The following is a 25,612-nucleotide window of genomic DNA, read 5'->3' as shown; positions in this document are numbered from 1 at the left end:
ACTGACTTAATAGAGGCTTAGGAAGTTACGCAGCTGAGAAGCCAGAGCCACCGTTCAAACCCAGGTGTCTCTGAAAGACACCAGGGTTCACAGGGGAGAGTAGAGGAAGAAGGTGGGGAGAGACCTACGTGAATTCTTTTTTAAAAAATGACATTGTGATAAGTGCATCATTAGTATGAGAAAAAGGCAGTGCTTGTAGAGTGGAAAGAGTATGGACTCTGGCCTCTGGGCGACACGATGCTGACAGGGAATCAGTTGTGGACCAGTTTGCTTTCAGCTGCAGATAACGGAATATGAGCAAAAACTGGTGTAAACCGTGAGGATTTCTGTTTTCTTACAAAACAGGAACCCCAGAGGCAGGTCAGAAGGCGGCCTGATTGGTAGCCGGGTTTGGGGTTAGTCCCAGTGATGGGTGGCTGCTGTGATGATCAGCGTCCCAGCCTCTCAGGACAGAGTCCCCAAGAGCGTGGGCCCTGCTCCTCCCTGTCCTCCTTTCTTCCGGGTGGAAGATCTTTCCCGGAAGCTCCCTGCAGGCTTCCTGTCAGGTCTCATCGACCAGAAGCGGCACATGGCCGGGTTCTCGCCGCCCAGGAGGCTGGGAGAGCAGGTGTCTGGCACCTGGGCTCTGCAGTGCAGGAGACTGACGCAGTGAGGACAACGAGCGAGGCATCTGCCTGCCACGTGCGGGAAGCGCCTCGCCCAGGGTGGACGCTGTCCAGAGGGCCGCGTGACCATGACCGCTACATGTGGGCAGAGGTCAGAAGCTCCAGCTGGGGCGGCAGGGGGAAGGGGCTGGGATTTCAGCACATAGGCAATGGCCCGGGCAGGTGGTCACGGATGAGGAAAACAGGCAGAGTTTGTAAGTGATCTCGGACCCTGTCTGTCTAGTTGAGAGCCCGATGTTTTTTTTTTGGGGGGGTTGTCTTTTTATTTTATTTTTTTCTTTTTCTAGGGCCAATCCCGCGGCATATGGAGGTTCCCAGGCTAGGGGTCTCATCGGAGCTGTAGCCGCCGGCCTGTGCCAGAGCCACAGCAACGCGGGATCCAAGCCGCATCTGTGAACTATACCACAGCTCCCGGCAACGCCGGATCCTTAACCCACTGAGCAAGGCCAGGGATCGAACCCACAACCTCACGGTTCTTAGTCAGATTCCTTAACCACTGAGCCACGACGGGAACTCTGAGCCTGATGTTTTTAGTACACACTTAGGGGCAGAGAGTTTGAGCCAAGAGTTGAAAGATGAATGTGATTTGGACTGGTGAAGCAGGTGCTAGGCATTCTAGGCAAAGGGAACATGTCATTTTGCAGAGATGTGTGACCACATGGGATGTTTGGGGCACGGAGTGGCTCCGGTTGGTTGAATTTGAGGGCACCAAGGTCTAGGGTGAGAGGGAGTGGGGTCAGCCAAGATACTGGAGCTAAATAATGAAGATCTGAAGTGTGGACCTTGTATTTGGTTTGTTTAGTTGTCTTTTGCAGTGATGGAGCCATCAAATGTTTTTGAGCAGAAAACCCTTGAGTGGGACCGTGTTAGGCCAGCGTCCAGGGCACTTTGGAGGAGGAGTCCTCAGTCGTGATTGCCTGACTGGGCAGGTGGGGAGAGAGGCATTTAGGCTGGCTCCTGGGTTTCCAGCTCGGGTTAGGATGTAGTGGCACCATCTACAGATGGGAGGGAAGGCGGGCTTGGATGGGGAAGGAAGGAAGATGAAGAGGAGCTGGGCACTGCCTCAGTGGCGATGTCCCTTGAGGGTTGGGACCCCAGGAGAGAAATCCATGGAGGTTAATGCTGTCATCCACTCACCCTCACTCTCTTGCCAGCTCAGCTCCTCCTTTTTTCATCCTGAGGTCAGGTAAGATGTTGCCTCCTGCCTCCTCTTCCAAGCTCACTCTCATTTCCCTTTGGACTCTGACAATGCCTTGTATAATTCGCAGGATTAATTTTCATTGTGTGTTGTGTTTTCTCATTATTTAAAACTGTTTTCTAGAAAGTTCCATTCTTGTGTATGGGCCTCGAGATTATAAATTTTCATTTATGTGTGTTTTTAATAGGTTCTTCAAACATGTTTGCTTTTGGTTCAGAGCTACATAACTCTCTGACATCAGAAATACGTTTCCTGAGGAAGCAGAACCAGGCCCTCAATACAATGCTTGCTAAAGGATCCAGAGGTAAAAACTAGAGCCGCTTGCTGCCTGGAGCCCCGCAGCCCTCCTTGGTGTGGAAAGAATGCAGGCACTGGAGTTCGACCAACCTATGTTCAAATGCCATGGCTCTGTGTCTTTGGGCCAGTTGCTTAACCTCTCTGAACCTTGGTATTTTTAGTTGTCAAACAGGAATACCTCAGAGGACTGTTGTTACAACTAAACACCATAAAGCCCACAGCACAGTGCCCCATTAAAGGCTTTCTTTGTCACCCTCCCCTCTGTACATCTACCTCTCACTCATCTTAGTTCACACTTGAAGTGAGAAGGGCTGGATATCATATCACTCCCAAAATTTCAGAGATTTCCTACCAGCAGGAAAGTTTTTCTAGTATTTCTTTCTTTCTTTTTTTTTTTTTTCTTGGCTGCATCCGAGGTGTACAGAAGTTCCAGGGCAAGGGGTTGAACCTGAGCCACAGCAATGACAATGCCAGTTCCTTAACCCTCTGAGCCACCAGGGAACTCCCAGTATTTCTATTAAAGATCCCTTCTTTTAATTCCTTCTGTTTGGAGTTTAGCCCCTAAGGAGCTTTCACTTATATTTTCTCTCAATACTTAATTTCTGGAATGACATTATAATTAGTCCTATTTTATAGGTAAGAAACTGAGGCCTGAGGACTTGATTGGCTTGTGGTGGAACTTGGGGCAGCTTATCCCCCTTTCATTAGAGGATACTGGTACTGATTATTAGCTTAAGAGAAGAAATTGGGGCTTCTGCAAATCATTCATTTGGCAAGCATTTCCTGGCTCCTCTTCTGTATCAGAGCCTGTGTAGATTTCTGGTGTAGAATTGAATGAGACCTGGTTCCTTCCCCCAGGAGTTCATGGTCTGAGGAGAAAGACAGTCAGGCAACCCATGGCAGGCTAGGGTGAGAATTAGCCATGATAAAGGCTGGGGGTTGCAGCACCCTGGCGAAGGCATCCTGACCCAGGGGAGGCTGGTTTTCAAGAGCTGGGTCTGGAATATGAGTAGGGATTAGCCAAGGTACCTAAAGTTTGAAAGAGCCTGGCCTTTTGTTTTTTAGGGCCGCACTTGTAGCATATAGAGATTCCCAGGCTAGGGGTCGAATCGGAGCTATAGCTGCCGGCCTACAGCAACTTGTGATCTGAGCCGTATCTCTGACCCTACACCACAGCTCCTGGCAATGCCGGATCCTTAACCCACTGAGCAAGGCCAGGGATCGAACCCATAACCTCATGGATACTAATTAAGTTCATTACTGCCAAGCCACAATGGGAACTCTCGGAAGAGCCAGGCATTTTAAATAGAAAGAGGCCTAGGGGTTAGAGGCAGTGAGAGTAGGGAGCAGTCAGGAGTTACTGAAGCTTGGCGTGGCTGTGGTCTGAGGGAAGAGGAGGAAGCTTCCTCAGAGATGATCGTGTCATGGTTAAGAGTGGAATTAGAAAGCCTGGGTCTGGGAGTTCCCGTCATGGCGCAGTGGAAACAAATCCGACTAGGAACGATGAGGTTGTGGGTTCGATCCCTGGCCTCTCTCAGTGGGTTAAGGATCCGGCGTTGCCGGGAGCTGTGGTGTAGGTTGCAGACGCAGCTTGGATCTGGCATTGCTGTGGCGTAGGCTGGCAGCAACAGCTCTGATTTGATCCCTAGCCTGGGAACCTCCATATGCTGCAGGTGTGGCCCTGGAAAGACAAAAAACAAAAAAAACAACAACAAAAAAAGAAAGTCTGAGTCTGATTCCTGGCTCCTCCACTTACTGGCTGTGGGACCTTGGTGGAGTCTTGGCCTCTTTGATCCTTTGCGTCCTATCTGGAAAATGGAGAGAAAACTTCCTCCCAGGAGGTTTGCTAAGCAGAGTAAGATGATCTACGGGGAGGTTGCCAGGTAAGGCCTGCAGTTAACGCTGTGGCCACGCCAGCCGTCACCACCTCCAGCACGGCCAGCAGCCTGCCGGGGAGCACTGGCAGCCTTCAGAGGACCATGAGGCCCCTGCGGAGTCTTTACGTGTAGTAGCTCAGCTCTGCTCAGCCGCATGTGAGGAACCTAGGCACAGAGAGGGAAGAGGCTGGCCTAAGGCCGTGGGGTCGGTAAGCGGAAGGGTCCCACTGGAACATGCCACTCTGCCTCCCGGCCGTGCCCCTGACCCTTTGTCTCTGTGCCTGGGTGTTGCTCATCCTTCAGGAGAGGCTACAGTGACAGCCAAGGTGCCCTCTGCACAGCCCTGCTGGCCTCCCTGGGAGGCTTTCCAACTTCCCCACATCAATTGCTAGCGATTGGGGGCCCTGTTTCTCGCCTCTGTCTCTAATTTCTACCCACCATTTGCCCTGTGAAGGAGAAGTAACTAGGTTTGCACGGCGCATTATTTAATGGAAAATTAAACGGGCCCATTTCGTCCCAGTGACGTTTAATCTGCAGCCTTGATGTTGACAGATTTATCTGCCCAAAATGCATGAGATAATTGGAATGCCCAATCATAAACGCCAGATTAAATCTTGTTCTCTTCTGTATGCTGGGAGTGCTCCAGCTGAAGTGCCGGATTTGCGTAATAAGGTTGGAAAAAACAAACGGTGTCTCTTCTCTGTGGCGCTTTTTTTGCGGGCAGATAAACAGAAGGAGAACGAGAAGCTGCGTGAGTCCCTCTCCAGGAAGACAGCGAACCTGGAGCACCTTCAGCGAGAGTTCGCCTGTGTGAGGGGCGAGAACGAGAGGCTGCAGAGGGAGCTGGACGAGAAGGAGGCTCAGAACCGGCGGCAGCTCCAGGAGATCAGCCACGGCCGCAGCGAGCTGAGCAGGTAGTGGTCAGGGTCCCCCAGGTCTCCTGGCCCTGCCATGGTGTCCAGGGATGGCACATGACACTCATGGGACTGAAATACAGGGAGTGCAGTCATCTGAGTGAGGAGGCTGGGCCTGGGGGTGGGCTGCTCTGCTCATCCAGGGGCTCAGGGCAGGCCTCTCTGTAAAGAGGCCACTGGAGCAGCGGCCTGTGGGGCACAAGGGCAGGAGCTCTGCAGGTACCTGAGCGAAGATCCTTTTCCTTGGTGTCCAGGGCTGTGCAGGGCCGAGCAGGAGGCTAGTGCAGCTGGAAGTGGGAGGCCGGGTGGCCGGAGGCTGAGTCACGGTGGCCCTCCTCGCCCTGGTGAGGACCTCTTCGCTCTTGGTTTTGTGCGGAGTAACCCAGGCAGTTGTGGAGGTTGAGTGCAGAGGAATGACTGGAGTCTGACCCTCTGTCTTCCCTCCTTAGGCCCTGCCTTGTCCCTCATGCTTTCAGTGGTTCCTGTCAGCACTCTTGAATCCCCCACACTCTTTTTTTTTTTTTTGTCTTTTTAGGGCTGCATCCAATAGCGTATGAAGGTTCCCAGGCTAGGGGTCGAATCAGAGCTACAGCAATGCCAGATCTGAGCCGCGTCTGCGACCTACACCACAGCTCACGGCAACGCCGGATCCTTAACCCACTGAGCGAGGCCAGGGATTGAACCTGCGTCCTCATGGATATTGTCAGGTTCATTACTGCTGAGCCATGACGGGAACTCTGAATGCTCCACACTCTTAGTTTCTATATTACTCTCAGTACCCCAGGGTGGTGCGATGATTTGCAGGTTTGCTGTCTTTGCCATCACACAATCCTGGCTTCTCTCCTAAGCAGTGTCCCCCTGGGTGAGATGTAACCTGTCTGAGCTTCACATCCTCACAGCCATGAGTTGAGGGTTAGATAGCACGCACCTTCCAGGGTGTCTGTGAAGATGGTATGAGGTGACCTATGTACAGCGCTGGGCCACAGGGGCTCCCAGAAAATAGCAGCCGGGACAGGCACTCTCCACCCTGCCTGTCCCTCTTGCCCACACTCTCCGGCTGCCTTGTGGGGTTCCAGTAAGGCCCCTGCTGGCGAGCCAACCTCTCCGACCCCGGGCACTGGGGTCTTTTCAGGATGCAGGAGGAGGCGAAGCTGAGGCAGCAGCAGCTGTCACAGAACGACAAGCTACTGCAGTCCCTCCGGGTGGAGCTGAAGGTGTATGAGAAGCTGGATGAAGAACACAGGAGACCGCGAGGTACGGGGACCCATGAGCTCACCTGGACGGCAGGCCGGCCTTCTGTCCTGATACCCCCAGCTTGCCTCCAGGGTGGGGTAGGCCATTTCGGAGGCAAGATCTCTGGCCGAGTCTCCTTGGAAAGGTGTAGGCTCTGGAGTCGGGCCGGCGAGGTCTGTCTGGGTTCTCCCTGCCTCATGTCCAGGCTGGTCGACAGGTCGCCTCACTGCCCTGGGCCTGTTCCTTCTATAAAAGCATGTCTGCTTATACCTGTTCTGTATGGTCGTGAACATTAAATGAGGTCATGTATTAAGAGCACCCTAACACAGTACCTGGCATGTCGTAGACACTCAAGAAATAACTTTTATTACAGTTTTCCTGCTAGTGATGTTTCTTTTTGCCCATTCATTCAGCAGATAATCCGTGCATCACTCTGGAGATAGTGGTGGCCCTGGTCCCCTCTATCCTGGGAGATCCCGGATCAGAGTGACTTGACTATAGACACTAATGCTTTAGAATCAATTTGGAGGTGTGGTGGGTTTTTTTTTTTTTTAAACTAATTTTCCAGTTGGTTTCTCCCTATTGAAAGTTTTCTAGAAAAGGGTCACCTCTCAGCTTTCATTTTCTCTTCAAGTTGCTGTTCTTATTCTTGCTGTTGTGCCTTTTTAATATACCATGGCTCTTAAAATCAGCCCCTTTCATTCTATAATTCCAGCCCCAATAGATTTTATTACTACTAGACATAATTCCAGGGTTTGGTGTGCAATTTGCTAGGCTTTTATGGTCAGAAGTGAAAATTAATTTCCAGCTCTTATTTAGCCTGTGGAATAGCAGCAATTAAGTCTGCCAATATTTTTGTTTTTAAAGTCAAGTTGTTATTTTCAGTTGTACCTAGTTCCTAGGAAGGGGAGGGCGGTGGTGGAGACAGGTTCAAGGCACCCAGTTGGCTTTGATAGCCGACCCTTTGGCAGTGGACAGTGTCAAGGTTTCCCTTTGCACGTGTTCACAGAGGCCAGGGCAGAGACGTCCGGAGAAGGCTGGAGGGGGCAGGACCCTCTAGGTGACCTGCACGGCCTCCTGACGGAGATCCAGGCTCTGCGGGCACAGCTGGAAAGGAGCATCGAAACCAACAGCACGCTGCAGAGCAAGCTGGAAGAGCAGCTGGCAAGGGGTGGGCAGAAGGCCCAGGAAGCAGTGCTCACGCTGGGCCTCCAGACCCTGTCTGCCCCCGAGCGGCCCCTGCAGCAGAACAAGCCCGGTACGGCCCTGCTCCTTCTCACTGTTGGAAATGCTGCCCTGTGTGTCTGTGAGCTTCTGAGTCCTGGCCTTGCCCCATGGAGTGTCTTCCCACTGACAGCAGACCTGCCATAGCCTAGGAGCCTGGGACCCGACCACTAATTAGCTGTCACCTTTGGCAAAACAGTGCTGTCTCCGTCTGGGGCCTGCTGATTCTCAGGGAGCTGGAGTCTGGGCTTCCAGCTGCCCTCACGGCCTCCAGTCCCACTCCCTCCATCCACTTAGTCCTGTCCACATCACCCCACTGCTGAAAACCCTTTTTAGTCCCTTTACACCTTTAAAAGAAAATCTTCCTCTGGCTGTCCATGTCTCAGGATCTGAAAAGCTGAAAACTGGCATTTGCTTGAGGGTTTGTTTGTCTAGCCCTGCAGAGGCCGTGTGGGGAGCAGGAAGAGGACAGATGGGGCTCCCATCCCTCCTTGGCCCCCTTTCCCTGCTTGAGGCTGGCCGCAAACTGGCAGGTGTTCCAGCTCAAAGCCGTCAGCCGGCCATCCTCTTTGCTCTTTGGATGAAGGAGCTAAGACCCAGAGAGGGCACTGGATTTGCCCAACGTGGCACATCAAGTAGGAGGCAGAGCTGGAGCTAGAAATCAGCTCCAGCTCCAAGTCCAGTGCTGTTCCTGGAGTGTCACTTGCCTTCTGGGGCCTCAGGTGTCTGGGGATCATTGTCCTAATGCCCCGTCCAGGGGGACAAGCATGTCAGCGTGTCAGCGTGCTTTATGAACAAGTGTTGTGTAAAAGTTTGGACTTAGCTTTACCAAGATTGGAAATCTCATTTGTTGCCTTTAGTGAAAAAAGTTAAAATCGGAGTTCCCGTTGTGGCTCAGTGAATCCGACTAGGAACCATGAGGTTGCGGGTTCGATCCCTGGCCTTGCTCAGTGGGTTAGGTTCTGGCGTTGCTGTGAGCTCTGGTGAGGTCACAGACACGGTTCAGATCCTGCGTTGCTGTGGCTCTGGCATAGGCCAGCGGCTATAGCTCCTATTAGACCCTTAGCCTGGGAAGCTCCATATGCCACAGGTGCAGCCCTAGAAAAGACAAAAAGACCAAAAAAAAGAAAAAAGAAAAAGTTAAAATCTCTCAAAAGAGCACCTAGTTACCCAGCTGTAGAACTTACAGTAATTGGCTCATGGGTTTCTCTTGGTAAGGATTTTAAAATTTCACCCAAAAAGATGATATGACAATATTAAAAAAAAAAAAAATCCTTCATGGTTACATAATAATAATTTTTTACTTTTCCATGTCTCTTCATTTAGTAATCAAATTAGGCATGAATTTATAATGTTCACACTGATTTTGTACCATTGTGTCATTTGTTTTTGCCCAATATTACATCATAAATGTTTCCCTTTCTTTCACACGAGCTTCCTAATTATTGTTTTCAGATGATTGTCAGTCACCAAACCATTACCCTGGTGATTATGAAAGTGGTCTCTGATTTGGAGCTTTAATAAACATCAGAATTGATACACTTTTTCTGTTAAACAGTATTCTTAGGATAAAATCCTGCAAGGCGAACCCCAGAGGGTTGGAAAGGTGCCACATTAACGCCCTCTGCCTGGGGCACCCATCAGCAGTGGGCCTTGCCATTTTTTAAGTGTAGCTCTGCTCCTGGCCCTGCTTAGTTAAGGCTTTGAGGAGACAGGACCAGGGCGATTGTGGGGCTGGGATGGGAGATTGGAGCAGGGAGAAAGATTCAGTGCTTGGGATGCCCAGGAAGGAGATTTGGGACAGTTGAAGTGAGGCCCTTGAACAGCCTTTGGCTGTTTTTGAAATTTGTCCTGGGTCAGCCCTGCATGTGCCTCCAGGAGAGAGTGCTCAGAATTCACAGCGGTCCCTCTGCAGAATTCTCCAGGTTCTGCAAGTGAAGATTAGAATTAGACTGTAGACAGCAGCATTTCTTCCTTTGCAAAAGATTTTTAGGTGTGGCCGTTTGAGAGTTCTGCTTTAAAGACTGAGGTTTTTGCAGAAAGCGATCCCTTTCAGAGGCCAGCTCTTCCGAGCTGACCCCGGGCCCTTGGCCCCAGATGGGAGGTGCTGGGTAGGAAGGAGCTAGGCGGGACATTGTAAGGCCTGGACACAGTCCTCGCTCTGCCACCGACACTCTGGGTGATGCCCTGCAGATCACTTCCTGTCTCTGCCCGTTGGTCCCCTCTCCCAGGAAATCTGAATTACGGGGCCGTCCTGCCCAGGAGCTACTGAGAGTTGAGATGTGAAAGTACTTCCCTAACTGATAGAATGTGACTCATCATCTTGAACAGCTTTGAATTGGGAGTTTCCTCCCTCCATTGTTTCAGCTGCATCACCTCCCAAATCCTACTTCAGGGCACTCTTTGCTCTCGTGTGGGTTATTGCCGTGACCCCAGACTCACTCCTGAAGTCCAAACAGACCCCAGCCTGACATCGCCCCACCCAATGCCCTTGAGTGGCTCCCCACTTCCTTCTCCTTGAGGGTGTCACGAGGGCGCCCAGCTCTGTGCCTTGGCATGTGCTCCTTCCTCTGCCCGCTTCCTTCCCTCCCAGGGGTACACCTTCACTTGAGCTCCCATGGGCCCTGCGCTTCCCTCTCCGAGCCTCGTTCACTTGTCTGGACAAGCAGGTCCTTCGGGTGGGTGGGGGCAGGCCTACCCACTCTGTATCCTGTGTCCTGCGCAGGGCCTGGCAGGAGAGATGCTCGTTGAGGTTTGGTTGAAGGCCTGTGTGTGTCTGGTACTTGTACTCTCAGTCAGTTCTCTCTCCAGTGCCGATGACACTAAAAAGCTTTTGACAGTTCATTTTTCTCATTTTGCATTTTGTAGATGGTGACAAGTGTCCCGTGGCAATTGACATTTCATGTGATCTGTTTGACTCTTCACCAGCAGTGCCACCAAGATCAGGTAGAGAGCTCAAGTCTGGGGAGCTACGGCACAGTTGGGTTTGGCAGTGGGACTTCCAAATTGGAAGAAAGGGGGGTCACTGGTTTCAGCTCAAAGGGTGTTTGGCAGGATTTGGGGTTTCATGTTTGTCAGCATTTCTAGCTGGCGATCTTGTCCTCTAAGCCAGTTAACCCGTTCCTAGGTGTCACCAACCTCAAGGATGTTGTTGGTTTGGGTACCTGTTGCTTTAGATTAAAGTGTGACCACCTTAGCATGGCTCTCAAGGCCCTGCAGGGGCCAGCCCCAGCGAGCCCGCCCAGCCGCACCCCTCCCCCTTCACGGGGCCACACGGACGGGTCACCATGCTGCAGACGGGCCCGCACTTCCTCCCACTGGGACTGTGCAGGGTGGCTCCTGCCCTTGCCAGACCGCTTTGGCCCCTTTCTCTGCCAGTGAAAATTCTGCTTCTTCCCCAAGACTCATGATGAAAGCAAACTGTCCCCAGTCAGAATTGTCCATCTGTGCTCCTGTTGGTCCAAAGGTAACAAGCGCAGGCTTTTACCCCTGGGGAGCCTAATTCTTGCTACCCATTCAACCTGGCACCGGTGTCGCTCCTTCTTGGCAGCCTTCCCTGACCTCCCTTCCTGCCCAGAGGCTTGGTTATCTTGTCCTCTGCACTCCGGCTCTGTCGTCGTGCTGTTACACCTCCCACTCAGCATCTGTGTTCTGATCAGACTGTGGGGCCCCTGGCGTGCAGGCCTGGGCCTGATTCATCTGTATAATTCAGGGCTCTTCTGCAGAGCGGGTGCCTGATGAGTGTTGGTGGAATTGAAATGAGCTTCTCTCACAAGGCAAATGAGCCCAGTGTGGGTCACACAGACTGAGGTCCTGGGTCCAGGCCTCTCTGCCTGCTGGGCTGTGTGTCAGGGGGCGTCTGGGCCCGAGGGCTCTCAGTGCTTCTGGTTGGCTCATGGAATGAGGGTGCTGCCCCATAGCCCTGACGGCTTCCCTCTTGTTCTGTAGCTTCAGAGACCCCTCTGCTCTCCGGAAATGACATGGACACCCTCTCCTGCGACAGTGGTGGCTCGATGATCACCTCGTCCACATCCCGCCTGATCCCTGGCCACCGCCTGTGGGCCAGCGAGAGTGGCTGCCACGTCCTGGGCCTGATCGAGGACTACTACGCCTTGTGTGAGCAGATTGACCAAGGCCAGAAGCTTCTCGCCGAAATGGACATCCAGATCCAAGAGACCCCAGCCCCGCAGATCAAGAGCTGGTGATAAAGGTAACTGGAGCCCGGAGTCGGAGGGAGAGGGGTGCACATGGAAGCAGGGTGCGGAAGGGTCGGCCGAGGGCCCTAGGAGGCGGGGGTGCATGAGTCCTCTGTAAGGCCCTGGGAAGAGGGCCCAGGAAACATAACATTAAGCTCAAGGTCAGGTCTGGCCTGGGGGCTGTTTGCTGTTGTTCTGGGGAGGGGCACTTGTGGGGGTTGATACCTGTGTTACTGCTGTCACGTCCCTGGGCTCTGTTGCACTGCCCCTCAATGGCCTCTCTCCAGTCTCCCATCCGTCCTTCTGTCCTTGAGTCCTGCAGTGTGTCCATCTGTTCCTCCTCCCAGTCACCTGCCCATCATTCCCCCGGTCTCCGTGTCCAGGCTCTGGGGCTGCTCTGAACAGGGTGGCTGAGGTCCTGATCCTCACACAGCACGAGGTCAGCCCTGCTGTCATTTGTGCTGTGTTTCCGACCTGAGCTGTCCTGCACCTGCCGGCTCTCCTTGCAGAGGAGCTTTTAGTATCGTATTTTCTTCATCCCTTTAGAGTGGGTGGTGTCCTTCCTACTTTCCAGACACTGCGGTGAAGTAACTCAGAGCCCTCAAGATTTGAACTCGGGTCTCTGTCCTCCAAGTGCTCTTTTTCTCTGTCTTCCTGGTTCTTGAAGTTTGTTGCTGGTCACCTCCCTGACCTGTGTTGACACCTCCACCTTTCTCATTTCTGGGTCTGCTCCTGCCTCCTTCCCGCACCATCATCTCTTTGCTCCTGTCAGGTGGGCTATGAGCTGCATCCCCCTGCTGCCCACTCCTGCTGCCCACCCACCCCCGCACCCTCCTTCTGCCTTCTCCTGCCACCCCCACCCCCACCCCCTCCTGCTGCCTCCTCCTGCCACCACCCCTCCATCCCCTCCTCCTACGCCACCCCCACCCCCCCACCCCCACTCCTGCGCATGCTGCTTCAGCCCTGGCTCCAGTTCCCTCCAGCTGAGAAGCCCCCTCAGCTCCTTTTACTGCCCCCTTCTTCCTGCCTCATCCCACTGGTGTCCTCCTTTAAGCTACCTTTTGTTGAGGGCTCATGTGCCAGGTGCTTGACATAGTTACTCTTTCATTTCCTCCAAGGCTGGGGGTCAAATGTCCTCCCCACCACCATCTCCAGATGGGCCTCAGCCTTCCAGCTTCTCACATTCTCTGATCCTTCTTCTGGGTCCTTATTGATGATACTTGAGCCCCCTGCTTCTTGATACTTGTTTTTGTTTTGTCTCTTTGCTTGATTTTGTCTCACAATATTGTAAAAGTTTTGCATTTTCTAATCCTTTAGAGAATAAGCTCCGGAAGTGCAGGGCTGGTGTCTGTTTTGCTCACTGTTGTATCTCCACTGAGTAGGCAAGGGTGAATGTTTGCTGAATGAATTAGTGAATATTAATAAGAGCATTGTTCTTTTTTGATCATGATCTTTATTTTACAGGACGTAGAAACTACATAGAAAAGCATAAAAACAAAACCTCTATAAGAATACTTTGTAGTGCTCAGTGTTTAAAATGTTGATATACTTTTAGCTCATTCATAAAGTTTAATAAAACTGACTCGTACATATATGAATTTCATATTTGGCTTCCAGTTAACGTTCTATTAACATTTTTTCTATCTCATTCAGTATTTTTCTAGAACTTGACTTTTAATGGCTTAAAAAATAAGCTAATGTGTGGATGTACCACCGTTTACTTAACTCTTTCACCTGTTTGTTGACATTTAAGCTGTGATGAGCCTCTTTGTAAACAGATCTCTGGTCATAGCTTTGATTCGTTCATTAAGGGCAAATTCCTAGAAGTGGAATTTCATGCTCAAAGGTTGTGTGGGCCCTTCCGGGGCCTGGGCCATAAACTGCTGCTGCATTACTTTCCAAAATTGTGTATCTCCATGTACAAGTGAGAGTATCTGCCGCACCCTTGTCTTCGCTGAGTATTTTTATTTACAGATGGTTTCTGGCCAGTTCGAGAGCTCAAATGGGTGTGTCCTTTCAGCTTGTATTTATTTTATTACTTGTGGAGACAATGCTCTTTTAATTTCTTTAAAAAGAATCCCTCTGGGAGCCACGTTCTTTACTTTCTCCTGCCGTTGAATCCCCCATGGCAGTTCTGCCAGCAGAGGGTGAGGGAGACATGATTGCGACCCGTGATCACATGGGGAGCAGGGTGCCAAGGACAGAAGCACTTGGAGCATGTTGTTTGCCTTCCAGCGAGGCTCCGTGGCTGCAGAGCCGTGCAAAGGGCCCGGCCACGGACCCTCTTGTTGGTGCAGTGAACACAGTGAACTCGGGTGGTTATTAACCATAGTTATCAACTAGGCTGGAATCACCACTGAGGCGCTCCCACAATCAATTCACCGGCTTGGGAGTTCCTGTTGTGGCTCAGTGGTAACAAATCCAACTAGTATCCATGTGGACGCAGGTTCAATCCCTGGCCTCGCTCAGTGGGTTAAGGTGTTGCTGTGAGCTGTGCTGTAGGTCACAGATGTGGCTCAGATCTGGCATTGCTGTGGCTGTTGTGTAGGCCAATAGCTGCAGCTCTGATTTGACCCCTAGCCTGGGAATCTCCATATGCTGTGGGTGCGGCCCTAAAAAGACATATTATTATTATTTATTATTTGCTGTCGTTAAGAACAATGAATTGGTATTGTCTGGTGCCAGGCTCCTGCTCAGCATGTGAGGTTTATATTGCTGTTAAAGCCGCTTGTTCGTAATCTTCAAGACGGCATGTGACAGCCTTCTTGTCCCCCTCACAGGGTCTACACTCAGCACCCCCGAGCAGCTTCATCCCCCGCGTGAGCGCAGCCAGACTGATCCTGGATGAAGCCGCAAGGTTACTGTCGCTTCTCTGGAGGGTCTCACTCCCCACCGACGGCCAGTGCACACTCCACTGTGAACAGGTGGGTGGTGACGTGAGATGTGCAGGCTGGGCCCGCAGGGGCCTGGGTCTCAGTCTCCTCCACACCCAGGCCAGGACCCGGCCTGCAGCAGAGGTGCCCTCGGAGTGGGGAATGTGTCCGAGGGCAGGGAGGGTGGCATGATTGTTAAAGTGACGTGTCAGACCCCGTGCTGGTGGCCCCAGGCCTTTCTTATCTGGGCCCCTGGCGCCCCACAAGCTTGGCCTGTGGCCTGGACCCCACCATGTCCTCAACCCCTTGCACAGCTTTGATGAGGGAAACTGAGGAAGCCGGGGTTTGGGGAGGGAAGCCCAGAGTTACGGTTACAGAGCTGGTTTGAAAGCAAAGTGCTCAATCCCAAGGACAAACTCTATTAATAAGCTTTAACTCCAGGTTGTCCCCGTGGACTAGCTCATTCCATTCTGCTCAAAACCTCTTTCAGTTCTGATGCCTGTCTCTGGACTGATTCCTTTCAGTAGCTTTCAGCATCATATTTTAGTGGGTTCTGTAGATCTGTTTTAACTACTTAGAAACTTTTTTTTTTAACCAATGAAAATCATTTATTACAAAACCATTGAAATTTCCCTTAAAAGCTTGACTTTGCAGTAACTTGAACGTGACTGAATTAAGAACAGTTGCTCCCACCCCCATCCTCATCCCCATCTCTTATGGCTTGAATCAGGGATCAGGCAGAGCAGACACTGTCCCCGGGTTTTTGTGTGTGGGAAGCATGTCGTGCTGTGCCAAGGGAAACACCGCTGTGGTCATCAGAGAGACCTCCTGGAAGAAGGAGCCTGCCAGTTCAGGATGAGTTGGTGCTCTTGGCTTGGTGGCATTGGTGGTCTCCCCCTTCTGTCCCCAAATGTTAGCCAGAGGCCAGCAGGAGGGAAATGTCCATGGCAGTCATCACTGTCAAGTTCAGCCCCTTTCACAGCTCTCACATCTCCCAGTGTGGCAGGAAGTCCCAGAGAAGCCGCTGTCTCAGCTCGGAAGGCTGTGCCGAGTCTGTCCTCAGCGTCCCTCTCGGGGCCCTGGGGAGGGAGTTTGGGTGCACTAAGCTCAGGGAAGCACGTGACCATTGTACAGGGCTGGGGGCCTGGCCTGGAACACAGAATGTTGGAGAGGAGGCGGCGTACTGGGTTCCAGTCCCGCACTGGCCTTGCCTTTCCTTCCAAGCCATCGAGGTCTTGTCCGTCTTGGGCCCAGAAGACACAGATGCTCCCTCCTGGCCGACTGCTTCCTTCTCACCTCTCAGGTCTCAGCTTATTTAAGGTCAGAGAGGGCTTCCAGGTCACTCAGGCATGGTATCCTCTTCTGTTTTATCTTAGCCCATATTACAAGTTATAATTATGCATTTTTTTGTTTAATGTCTGTGTCCCTCTATTTTCCATGAGGGGACGTGTCTGTTTTGTCCATATCTTTGAATGAATGAATGAATGATTTCCTTTTATCCTCCCAGGCTAGTACTTGCTCATATGATGTTGAAAGCATGTGTCTGAAGTAAACTTTTCACCTTTGATGCGGTGTCTTTGTCCTCCGTACATGGTGACGTCTGCTAAAGAGATGGAATGCAGTTCTTATTTCTATTATATGTTCACGTATATAAATACGTGGAGTAGCTGATGCTCTTGATGATTTGCGAAGGTTTCTTGGGTAATTGATTATGCTCACTTGAGCATCACACAATTTTAGAGCCAGAAAAAGGACCTCGGAGACACTCCGATATGGTTGCTGGTGTCCACAGACCCCCTGTGTGGTGTTAAATTGCCTCCAGCCACTTTTCCATCCCTGCCTCTGTTTCATACAGTGCCTTTTTCTTGGTGTGAAATCTTCGTAAAGCAGATTTCCAGGTTTCCACCAGCCGTTCCAATGGTTTTTTACTACCTGGTGTTTTCTCTGAGTGTCATTAAATTGCCTTTCGCATCTCCTACAGTTCCTAGGACTACTCTGGAAATTGTGTATCATACATGTCAGTTTATCTAAGAAAGTTTTGGGGAGAGATACAAATATGTATACATACTCACTTATAAAAATGGTTTTAAATGAGAGGATAAAAAAATAACAAAACTGTTGACATGTAGGGGTGGGAAGGAAGAGGATGAGAGGGCAGGGATAGAAGGTAGGTGTCTCTGAATCGACCTTGTTTCATAAATTTGACTTTGAAATAGTGTAATTGCTTTACACGATTACAAGTACAAATGGGGAGAAAGCAATTTCTAAAAATTCCTCACAAGATTAAAACAAACCAACTTTCATATGTATGGTGTTGGAGGCATAATCCCACAGAGAAGAAGCATTTCAATGACTAAGACAAAGTAATTTGACTCTGTTTTCCTAGTGGAAATACTCAAAGGACAAAAACAACTGCAAACAGAATTTTAACTGTTTTCAGTGATCATATTGTTAGCAATAATGTTTGTATTAATATTTTGAAATTATTATGTTCTCTCAGGATAAAACAAATAACTTATTACATTGACATTTTTACTGTCAGGGAAGAGAAATAAATTAAAAAGTCAAAGAAGTACAAATCTTCTAATCCCTAATTTGAATTTGATACTTGAGTATGGACTCATGATATATTTTCTATTTAAAAAATTTACTCATTCTTATTACTGAAAAAGACCGTAAAAATGTCCAATCCAATAGCAGTGAGCACCTCTGGTGCCAAATTGTGGTTTCTAAATACCTTTTTTTTTTTTTTTTTTAAACTAAAACTAGGTCTCCTTGGAGAAGTGGCTTGATTCTAGGTTTAGAGCAGGAAATGTACAATGTGAGATTAGAACATCTTTTCATCTAAGGAAAAAAAGAGAAAAGAGAGAGTGAAACTTGCAGATTTACAGTGGTTCTCAGATTATGGTCCCTGGACCAGCATCCTCAGCATCAACTGAAAACTTGCTGAAAAGGCAAAATTGTTTGCCTCACCCTAGACCTACTGAGTCAGAAAGTCTGGGAGTGGCCTCCATGGTCTCTTTCTATAAGTCCCCTCAGTAGCTCTGAGACCCACTGGATTAAAAGGAACTGGGGGAGTTCCCATTGTGGCGAACAGAAACGAATCCGACTAGTATCCATGAGAATGTGTCTTTGATCCCTGCCCTCGCTCAGTGTGTTAAGGATCTGGTGTTGCCGAGAGCTGGGGTGTAGGTTGCAAATGCGCCTCAGATCCCACATGGCTGTGGTTGTGGGTGTAGGCTGGCAGCTGCAGCTCCCATTCAACCCTACCCTGGGAACTTCCATATGCCACAGGTGTGGCCCTGGGGGAAAAAAAAAGGAACTGGGGACATAACGGTCAAATGCAAAACATGGAGTTTATCTGGACGCCAGAATCAAGCCAGTTACTTAAAAAAAATAAAATTGTGATGCAAATCAGGGAAATATATCTGCTGACATCTATTTGGTGATACTGAGCAGGCATTGTTTTAGATGTGATAATGATATTGTGGATTTTTTAAAAGGATAGTTTCTTCTAGAGTGATATACTAAAGTATTTTATGGATGAAATATGGTTGGCTTCTAGGATTGATTTTTTAAAAATAATTTTTGGGGTGAGGACGGGCAGGGATATAGATGAAGCAAGTCTGACCATGATTAGATCGTAGCTGAAGCTGGATGGGTACCTGGTGGTTCATTATCTTATTCTTTTTACTTTTGTAAACATTTGAGAGTTTTCATTTAAAAAAAAGAAACCAACCAGCACCCCCCCCCAAAAAAAAATAACCAAAAAAACAATTCTAAAAGTCAGGCAGCACTCTTGTTGAGCAAGCCCTGACTCTGAGCCCAGCTCTGTGGCCCTGAGAAAGAGTTGCTCTGCTGAGCTCCTGTTGGGGGTTAGTACCTTGCCGTATACTAAGCATCTCATTTGATCCCTTATAGTAGCCTTCAGAGAGTTAAGGAGAATTATCCCCATTTTCCGGAAGTAAGAACTAAAACTCCCTTTCTTCATCATCTTAATAGCTAGAAGTGGCCAGGCTGGGCTCTGTTTTTACCATGGTATATTCATCCTGTAACAAATGGAGACGTTAGTTCAGAGGAACAGCGGACATAAAAATAATTACAATTCCTCCTCTTAAGTGGTGCATGGAATTCAGGGTGCGCGGGGTGTTTTGAGAGCGCAGGTGAACCACCGGTTGGCATATGGTCTCACAGCACCTACTCTGTGCCAGACGCTGGGGGTCCGAGGGAAAAGGATTAGGTTCTGCCCTCAGGGAGCTTAGCATCCTGGAGGGAAGCAAACGAGTAAATGGCCAGATCTAATTGGCAGAGCGCTCAGCGGGCGCCCAGGAGTAGTAACCAACCTAGACTCCTGGTGGGTGAGTGTCTCAGGGGGAGCTGCCTGGAGAAGGCGATGCCTGGCTTTAGAAAGAGGGATAGAGGTTAGCAGGCGAGGCGAGCAATCATATCACCTGAGTGTCATTCGACTGCAGTGTGATGAGAGGTGTCGGGGTCATCCCTGTTTCACGATGCAGAACAAAGGCTCTGTGACGCTGTCGCAGGGTGTGTGGCCTGCGAAGCCACGACCACAACACCAGTCTCTGTGGGCCCTCAGCTCGAGGAAGCGAATCAAAGAAAACCTCATGTTTAAATCCGCATCTGTTTCGGAAGCACAGTTGAAGTCCTTGTAGCTGACACGACTGGTTAATCTTAAAAGTAGGTTAAAGCAGGGAATCAAAAAATGATACATACCTTAAACATTTCAGTTTAACTTAAAACAGTTCAATGTACATTCATTTGCCATTCTTTTGATCCAGGACCAGCGCCTTTTCTTTGAATATGGGTCTGCTGATTGAAGTTCCACATCTTCTTTCTTTCATAAACTATATCCATAATGTATGTCTGTCACTTCCAATTTCTGTTTCTTTAAGATGAAGAACAAACTTAGACACTCGCAGAGCAATTTGAATATAGGATTCTTCTAGACTGCGTTCCTCCCACCTCTTTTCCAGTTGGCTCACCCACACCTAATTTGCCAGGAATGTGTTTTTTAGTGACTCGCCTTTATCAAGTCTTTCCTGAAACATCTGTTAGTTTTCATTCAACCCGTTCTCTCTTTTCATACACATAATTTCATGGGTTTACTTAATACTTAATTAAATCATATAACTGATTACAACAGCCATCAACAAGTCTGGGGGAGAACTAAAGTGATTCTTCATAAGCTGACAGCCCAGTGTCTCCCATCTTGGGAGCAGAGGTGTGGCAGAGGGTGGCCTGTGCCAGGGTGTCTTACATTCCAGGTTTTTTTATGAGAGTGTCCTTAACCCCAGGGACTAGTTTGGTGGAGACTAGTTAAGAGAGTGTGTGCGTATTTTACTCTAGAGGTTTGGGGACTCTGGTTTTGCCTCCCATCCATACTCTTCTCTCCTCTGAAAAGCCAAAACGGATTCTCCTAATAGATCATACTCTTCCTAAGCTTACTTGTATATTCTCTTTTTAAGGCTTAAGCATTAAAACTAAAACAAAACAGCATTCTAGTTTTTGGGAAAAAAAATAAAAAAACACCTCAAAGCAATTCTGATAAATTAAAAAAAAAAGAAAGAAAATATTCCAAATCCTCTCTCTCAGAGATACTATTACCGTTTTCATGATGTCTCTGTCATCAAGTAGTTTAGACATCTTGATACACACATCCGTGAATGGAGATATATGTGTTCAATTTTATGAAACAGGAATGCGTGGTACACAATAGCTGTTCTGGGCTCTCTTTGTCACTAATTATGATCATCTTTCAATGTCAATAAATGAAGTTCTACAACATCGTTTTTAATAGCTGCGAAAATTATCCCATCGCATGTAAGTACCGTAATTGAGTTATCCAAATTCCTATTGAAACAAATCGGGTTGTTGATTTTTCCTGCTACATACAGTGCTGAGGGAACATCTTGTGCCTGAAATTCCTATTCCTTGGGGTAAATGCCTGAGTGTAGAATCCCTGGGTCGGAAGGTTAAGTGCATTCTGTAGTCTGCTAGGTCTTGCCTGGTGTGGTCATGGGCATGCTCCCTGCCACGGGCTTTGCCCATCTGGCCAGCAGAACAGGGCTTCTGGTTTTCTTCAAATACCCTTGTTAGTAGGATTGAGCCCTTTTTATATGGTTTTGTAATTCTTTCTATGCAATCGGACGTCTTAATAGTCTCTGTTCATTTTTCTTTCTTTCTTTTTTTTTTTTTTTTTTTTTTGTCTTTTTCTAGAGCCACACCCACAACATGTGGACGTTCCCAGGCTAGGGGTCTAATCGGAGTTGTAGCCACTGGCCTACGCCAGAGCCACAGCAATGTGGGATCCAATCCGTGTCTGCAACCTACACCACAGCTCACGGCAACACCATATCCTTAACCCACTGACTGAGGCCAGGGATCAAACCCGCAACTTCATGGTTCCTAGTCGGAGCCATTAACCACTGGGCCATGATGGGAACCCCCTCTGTTCATTTTTCTAATTCCCTTTCTCTTCAGACCGGAGAAATGAAGGCAGAGATCAGCAAACTACACAAAAAACTGTTTGAACAAGAAAAGAAACTGCAAAACACCATGAAGCTTTTGCAGCTGAGCAAGAACCAGGAAAAAGCCATCTTCGATCAGTGTGAGTGATTGGGGGTTGGCCACTGCATCTGACCACTTTCTGCCTCTGAGGACTAAAGCCCCAGCCTGGGCTGTCGTCACGCCTCCTCTTGATGCATTTGCTTCACCCTTCCTGACCCGCCCAGACAAATGCCTTCACTAACAGGCCTCTGTGGAGGGGCCACTTGGGGCCAGGGACTGTCACCTCACTGGGAGACGGGCATGTGCGGTGACAGGAATGTGTGTAGGGGCTTGGGGAGCACTTGAGGTGGGATGGGGGGGTCACTCTGTCCCGGGGGTGGGCTTTTGGACAGAGTGACACCCAAGCCGAGTCTTCAAGGTGGAGTAGCCGTTGCTCAGATGGAAAGAGGACGACGTGGGCAGAGGCTCAAGGAGTGAGTTTTTGTGTGAGAAAAAGCAACAGCAGCTCAACATGGCAGGTTGAGGTGGGATGGGTCCGGGGGACTGGGACTATGTTCTGAGAGTTCTTGGTGGCAAGCCTGGGGGGGCCCATGTTCCAAGCAGAGTGTCATCAGGCTTGTTGGTGGCAGGGCCAGGCAGGTGAGAAGGACAGCCAGTGGGATCCGGGGGAGGGCACAGATTTGAGAACGACTTTGAGACAGACACAGAAACTCAAGGTCAGAGAGGTTAAATGTCATTTGTAAGGTCACCCCAGCCCTGATCTGGGATCTTCAGAGGTTGTTGGGAGCAGCCCCACTTCCCCAGTTTCAGTCCCTAGTGCCCGGTCTCCCTGCGTGTGCAGAGGAGCGGGACTGGCTGAGTTCCTTCGAGCCTCTTGGCAGCTCAGTGCCAGCCAAGCCTGGGGCAGCCTGTTAGCATCCCCAACTCGGGAGAACTGCTGACTGCAGTGCTTTCCTCTCTGGAGGTGCTGCCCACCTCTGCTGCTCTTACCAAAGCCCAGCCTTTCCGAGCCGCACAGAACAGAGGTTATTGTCAGATGTGACCTCTCCTCGGCCACCCCCCAGGAACCTTGGAAAACAGACCTCATGAGACCGGTGGTGTTCAAACTGCACATGAGACGCTCAGTCACTGAGCGAGTCCCAAGTGGGCCCCGTGAGGAGCACTAGCTTAGTGGGGAGACACATTAACTGCAGCGTGATGTGCTGAGTGCATCCCAGACAGCTGAGAGGCGGATTTGACGGATGAATAGGAGTTAGAAAAGGGGGCTGGATTCTGGCAGGCAGCCTAGGGGGCAAGAACAAAGTTTTTGGGAATGAGCTTAGTTAGTGCAGTGACTAGGGGTCTGAGTAGGCCTCTTGCTGCCTGGCACTGTGGCCCCAGCCCAGAGGTGAGGCCTGGGCATCTGCTGGCCTCACCCAGCCTTAGTTTCATTTATGATGTCTCATGCTCTGTCTTCTCATGTGGCTGAGGTTGTGGTTTCACTTGGACCTGAGAAGGGTCTCTCGGCCGCGTTATTTGGTCCTGGGGTGTATGATGGGGCAGGCGGGTCTTACCTGAATGCTGCAGGGTTGTCTGCACACCTGACCCCTTGGCAGCTGGGGGGCTTCTCCTCCCTGCACTTGGCTTTCACATTATCTACATGGGCATCTGTGTCTAATCATCCTTTTCTTTGCTCTCCCCTTAGTGGTTGTAACCCACAAAATCCTTCGGAAAGCCAGAGGAAACCTGGAGGTAATGCCCCTTTGGGGAGGGGAGTGCGGGTGGGGCTGGAAATGACTTCTTTTGAAAATTAAAGTTGAAGGTGAAACTTGTCACAAGTCCTCTGTCGGCTATATTCTGCCAGCAGCCTTTGCAGGTTTTTTTTCGTTTTTTTTTTTTTTTTTTTTTTTTTTTTCAATCACGCTATCTTTTCCGTCGTTCTAAGCATTGGTGTGCTGTTTTTTAAACCTGCGAGAAATACAGCAAACTGTGCCTGGCACATAATAGGCATTTAATAACTGCTTCTTGAGTGAATTAATATAAATGATGTCATTATCATTTGGCTCTAAATATTTACTGATAAACTGTATGTCTTTGAAAGAGCAATCTTGCCTTTAACTCTGTCAGGGATCTTACTTCAGAAACCCACCATGGGGCCTAAACTTGTCCTTTTTTCCCTCCCTTTTCCTAGCTTAGGCCCGGCAGTGTCCATCCTGGGACATCCAGTCCTAGCAGACCAGGCTCCTGAGGACAACTTCAGCCAATAAAGCTTGTGGTTCCCCACCAGGCTCGTCCTGTCTCTTTGTTACTAGTGCAGTTCCTGCTCAGTGAGGGAAAAAGGGCTGCCTGGCCAGAAGAAACCTATTTTCCTTTAATGTTTTCTATCCTAAAGTTGGTGTGAGGTTGTGGTCACAGGGTTCCAGCTTCCAGGTGCCCGGTGTCTCGCCTCCAGGGTCTGCACAGAGCTGAGGCGTTACTGTCATGCACAGAAGTAGACACAGGGGCGGGGTCAAGTCCGCCCGGATTTGCTTAGTGCTCAGCCAGCCTTAAATGCTCCTTAAGTGACTCATTTCAACCTGCAGTTCCATGTGGAGCCTAAAGCCCAGGTCCCCAGATGCCCAAGTGGGACAGCCTGGGGTCTGGAGACTGGCCCGGCCCTTGATGTCGCCCTCGAGCTCTGTGCTGAGGCCGCTCAGTGTCCTGAGAGGAACGACACCACGTGGTGTGGCTGGGGCACCTGGAGCAGTGCCCTGCAGCGGTTCATTTCCCAGCATGGGGAAAAGCCAGCAGGCCCGGGGCGGGCACTAAGCATCGCAGTGTCCTGATGGAGGAGGTGCTTGCTCTTTGCTCCCCACTGTCCTTGCCTGAGCTTCACAGTGTCCCCGAGATGTGCACAGGGTAGGGCTTGGCTCTGGGCACCCTGGGAGGCACCGATCCAGGAGGCTACCTGCACGCTCTGATGCGACGCTGTGCTCTCTGCCTCACAGCCCCACATGCACCACCTCGGAGCCACCGAGCAGGCATCAGCCGGGCGGCATTGGCCTCGATTGTCGGCCTATGACTGAGGAGCATTTTGAATCCCACCTTGGTCTCCCTCTGTGTCCCCTTTCCTGCCATCACCCTGGGGCCTTCAGCATCCCTTTGGGTGACCCCTGTGCACCCACTCCTGCTGATATCTTGCCCTCTGCCCCCTGTCCTTCAGTCCGCTCACTTGGAGGTCCTTCCCTCTGCTCCCTTCACCTCTGTCCCCATCCGCGGACTCTTTTCTTGCCTTCGGTTCCTTTACCAGCAGATGAGGTGCGGAGAGAAAGTGCCCCGTCCTGCCCGCCCCTCTCCCTCTGGCTCCCTGATCCTCATGCAGGCAGACTGCGCTGACTTCAGCTGCGGAAACTTCCCTCCCAGCCTTGACCCGGGCTGCTCCCTGTCTTTGAGATGCTCTCCCACCACTTCTCTTTCCAGCCAGCTTCCCGCGGTCCTTCAGAAATCTGCCCCCACCTTGGGGGCTGCCGAGCTGTGTGGCTCCATTGCCTAGCCCAGCACAGTTTGTGGGCCCTGCGACTTCCTGGAGTTGGGGACATGGGGTGGCCAGGACCACCTGCATCTTCACAGGACAGCTGAGTGAGCTGTTCCGGCTCCTTAGCTTGTGGGTGGCAGGGCCGGGCTTTGATCCCACCTGTCATCCCAAACCCCAGTCTGTGATCTCCACTGCTGCCCTGCGGCTCCCAGGACATGGCGATGATTTGGGGTGACATGATCAATCAGAGGCAATGGGGAGTGAGGCACCAGAAGCCCAGCTTGGGAGTTGGGGCCTGAGCCTCTCCTCCCGGGACCCCACCTCTTCACCTCTGCTTCCCATAAGTGAGGGGTGGGTAAGTGGTCAGCCAGGACCGTCTTTGCCTGGCTTCCTCTCGTCTCTGCTCTAGTGAGAATTACCTGCATATGTGTGCCTCAGGACACTCCGGTGTGGGAAAACTCAGGTTTCTGTAAACGTACAATGGCGGCTCCTTTTTCTAGAAGTCACACAATTGAGTTTCTAAAAGAAAACTCCCATCTGCAGACGAGATGGCTTAGCATGGTTCTCGGAGGGAGCAGGAGGCCTGGTTCTAGTCCCCAGGTGCAGGCTTTTGGTCTCAGTTACTTCACCTGTAAAATGGTAATTACCCTTCAGCCCAGACCTGTCACAAGATTTGGAAACTCTGTTTTTAGTTCTTGTGGTTGATGTGCACAAATGCAGGCCCATTTATGTAAGTGGGGGGGTAGGGGTGGAGGTGGGGCTTGGGTGGCGTTAGTGGGACCAGACCAGGATTCAGATGGACCTGCAGGGGAACAATGAGTGCCTGCTTCCCTGTGGGTATCTTGCCTGGGGTGTGGTTGGTGTGCAGCCTGTGGCAGCTGGAAAGGCTGTGAGGGGAGCTCATGGTCCCCCCCCCCCCCGCCCCGCTCCCACTCAGTGGTGAACCCAGGACGCCTGAGAGCAGGGGCCTCTGGGAATCCAGCTGGCCATTCGCTTCAGTCACCCACAGCTTTTCAGGAGCACAGTAATCCAAAGCAGAGTATATTTTTATCCCCCAGTTTAGAATTGTGTAAAATATTCCCAACCTTGGGCGAGCACGGGCCCTCCCTTCTCTGGG

General features: G+C 50.4%; 1 protein-coding gene across 1 annotated transcript in view; it reads left to right on the top strand.

Moving 5' to 3' along the window:
- The window catches only part of CDK5RAP2 (CDK5 regulatory subunit associated protein 2), a 182,262-nt gene extending 158,995 nt beyond the window's left edge, over positions 1-23,267 (top strand). Inside the window, 11 exon segments of the mRNA XM_021068104.1 lie at positions 2,051-2,167; positions 4,762-4,951; positions 6,084-6,205; positions 7,194-7,442; positions 10,277-10,354; positions 11,357-11,581; positions 11,584-11,618; positions 14,385-14,528; positions 20,976-21,102; positions 22,687-22,733; positions 23,173-23,267. Of these exon segments, the coding sequence (XP_020923763.1) occupies positions 2,051-2,167; positions 4,762-4,951; positions 6,084-6,205; positions 7,194-7,442; positions 10,277-10,354; positions 11,357-11,581; positions 11,584-11,618; positions 14,385-14,528; positions 20,976-21,102; positions 22,687-22,733; positions 23,173-23,229 (1,391 nt within the window). The 3' untranslated portion in view covers positions 23,230-23,267.

This window comes from Sus scrofa, chromosome 1 (assembly GCF_000003025.6).
Source record: "Sus scrofa isolate TJ Tabasco breed Duroc chromosome 1, Sscrofa11.1, whole genome shotgun sequence".
NCBI lineage: Eukaryota > Metazoa > Chordata > Mammalia > Artiodactyla > Suidae > Sus > Sus scrofa.
Note: the sequence above shows the minus strand (reverse complement) of the source record. Positions and strands in the feature narration are given on the sequence as shown.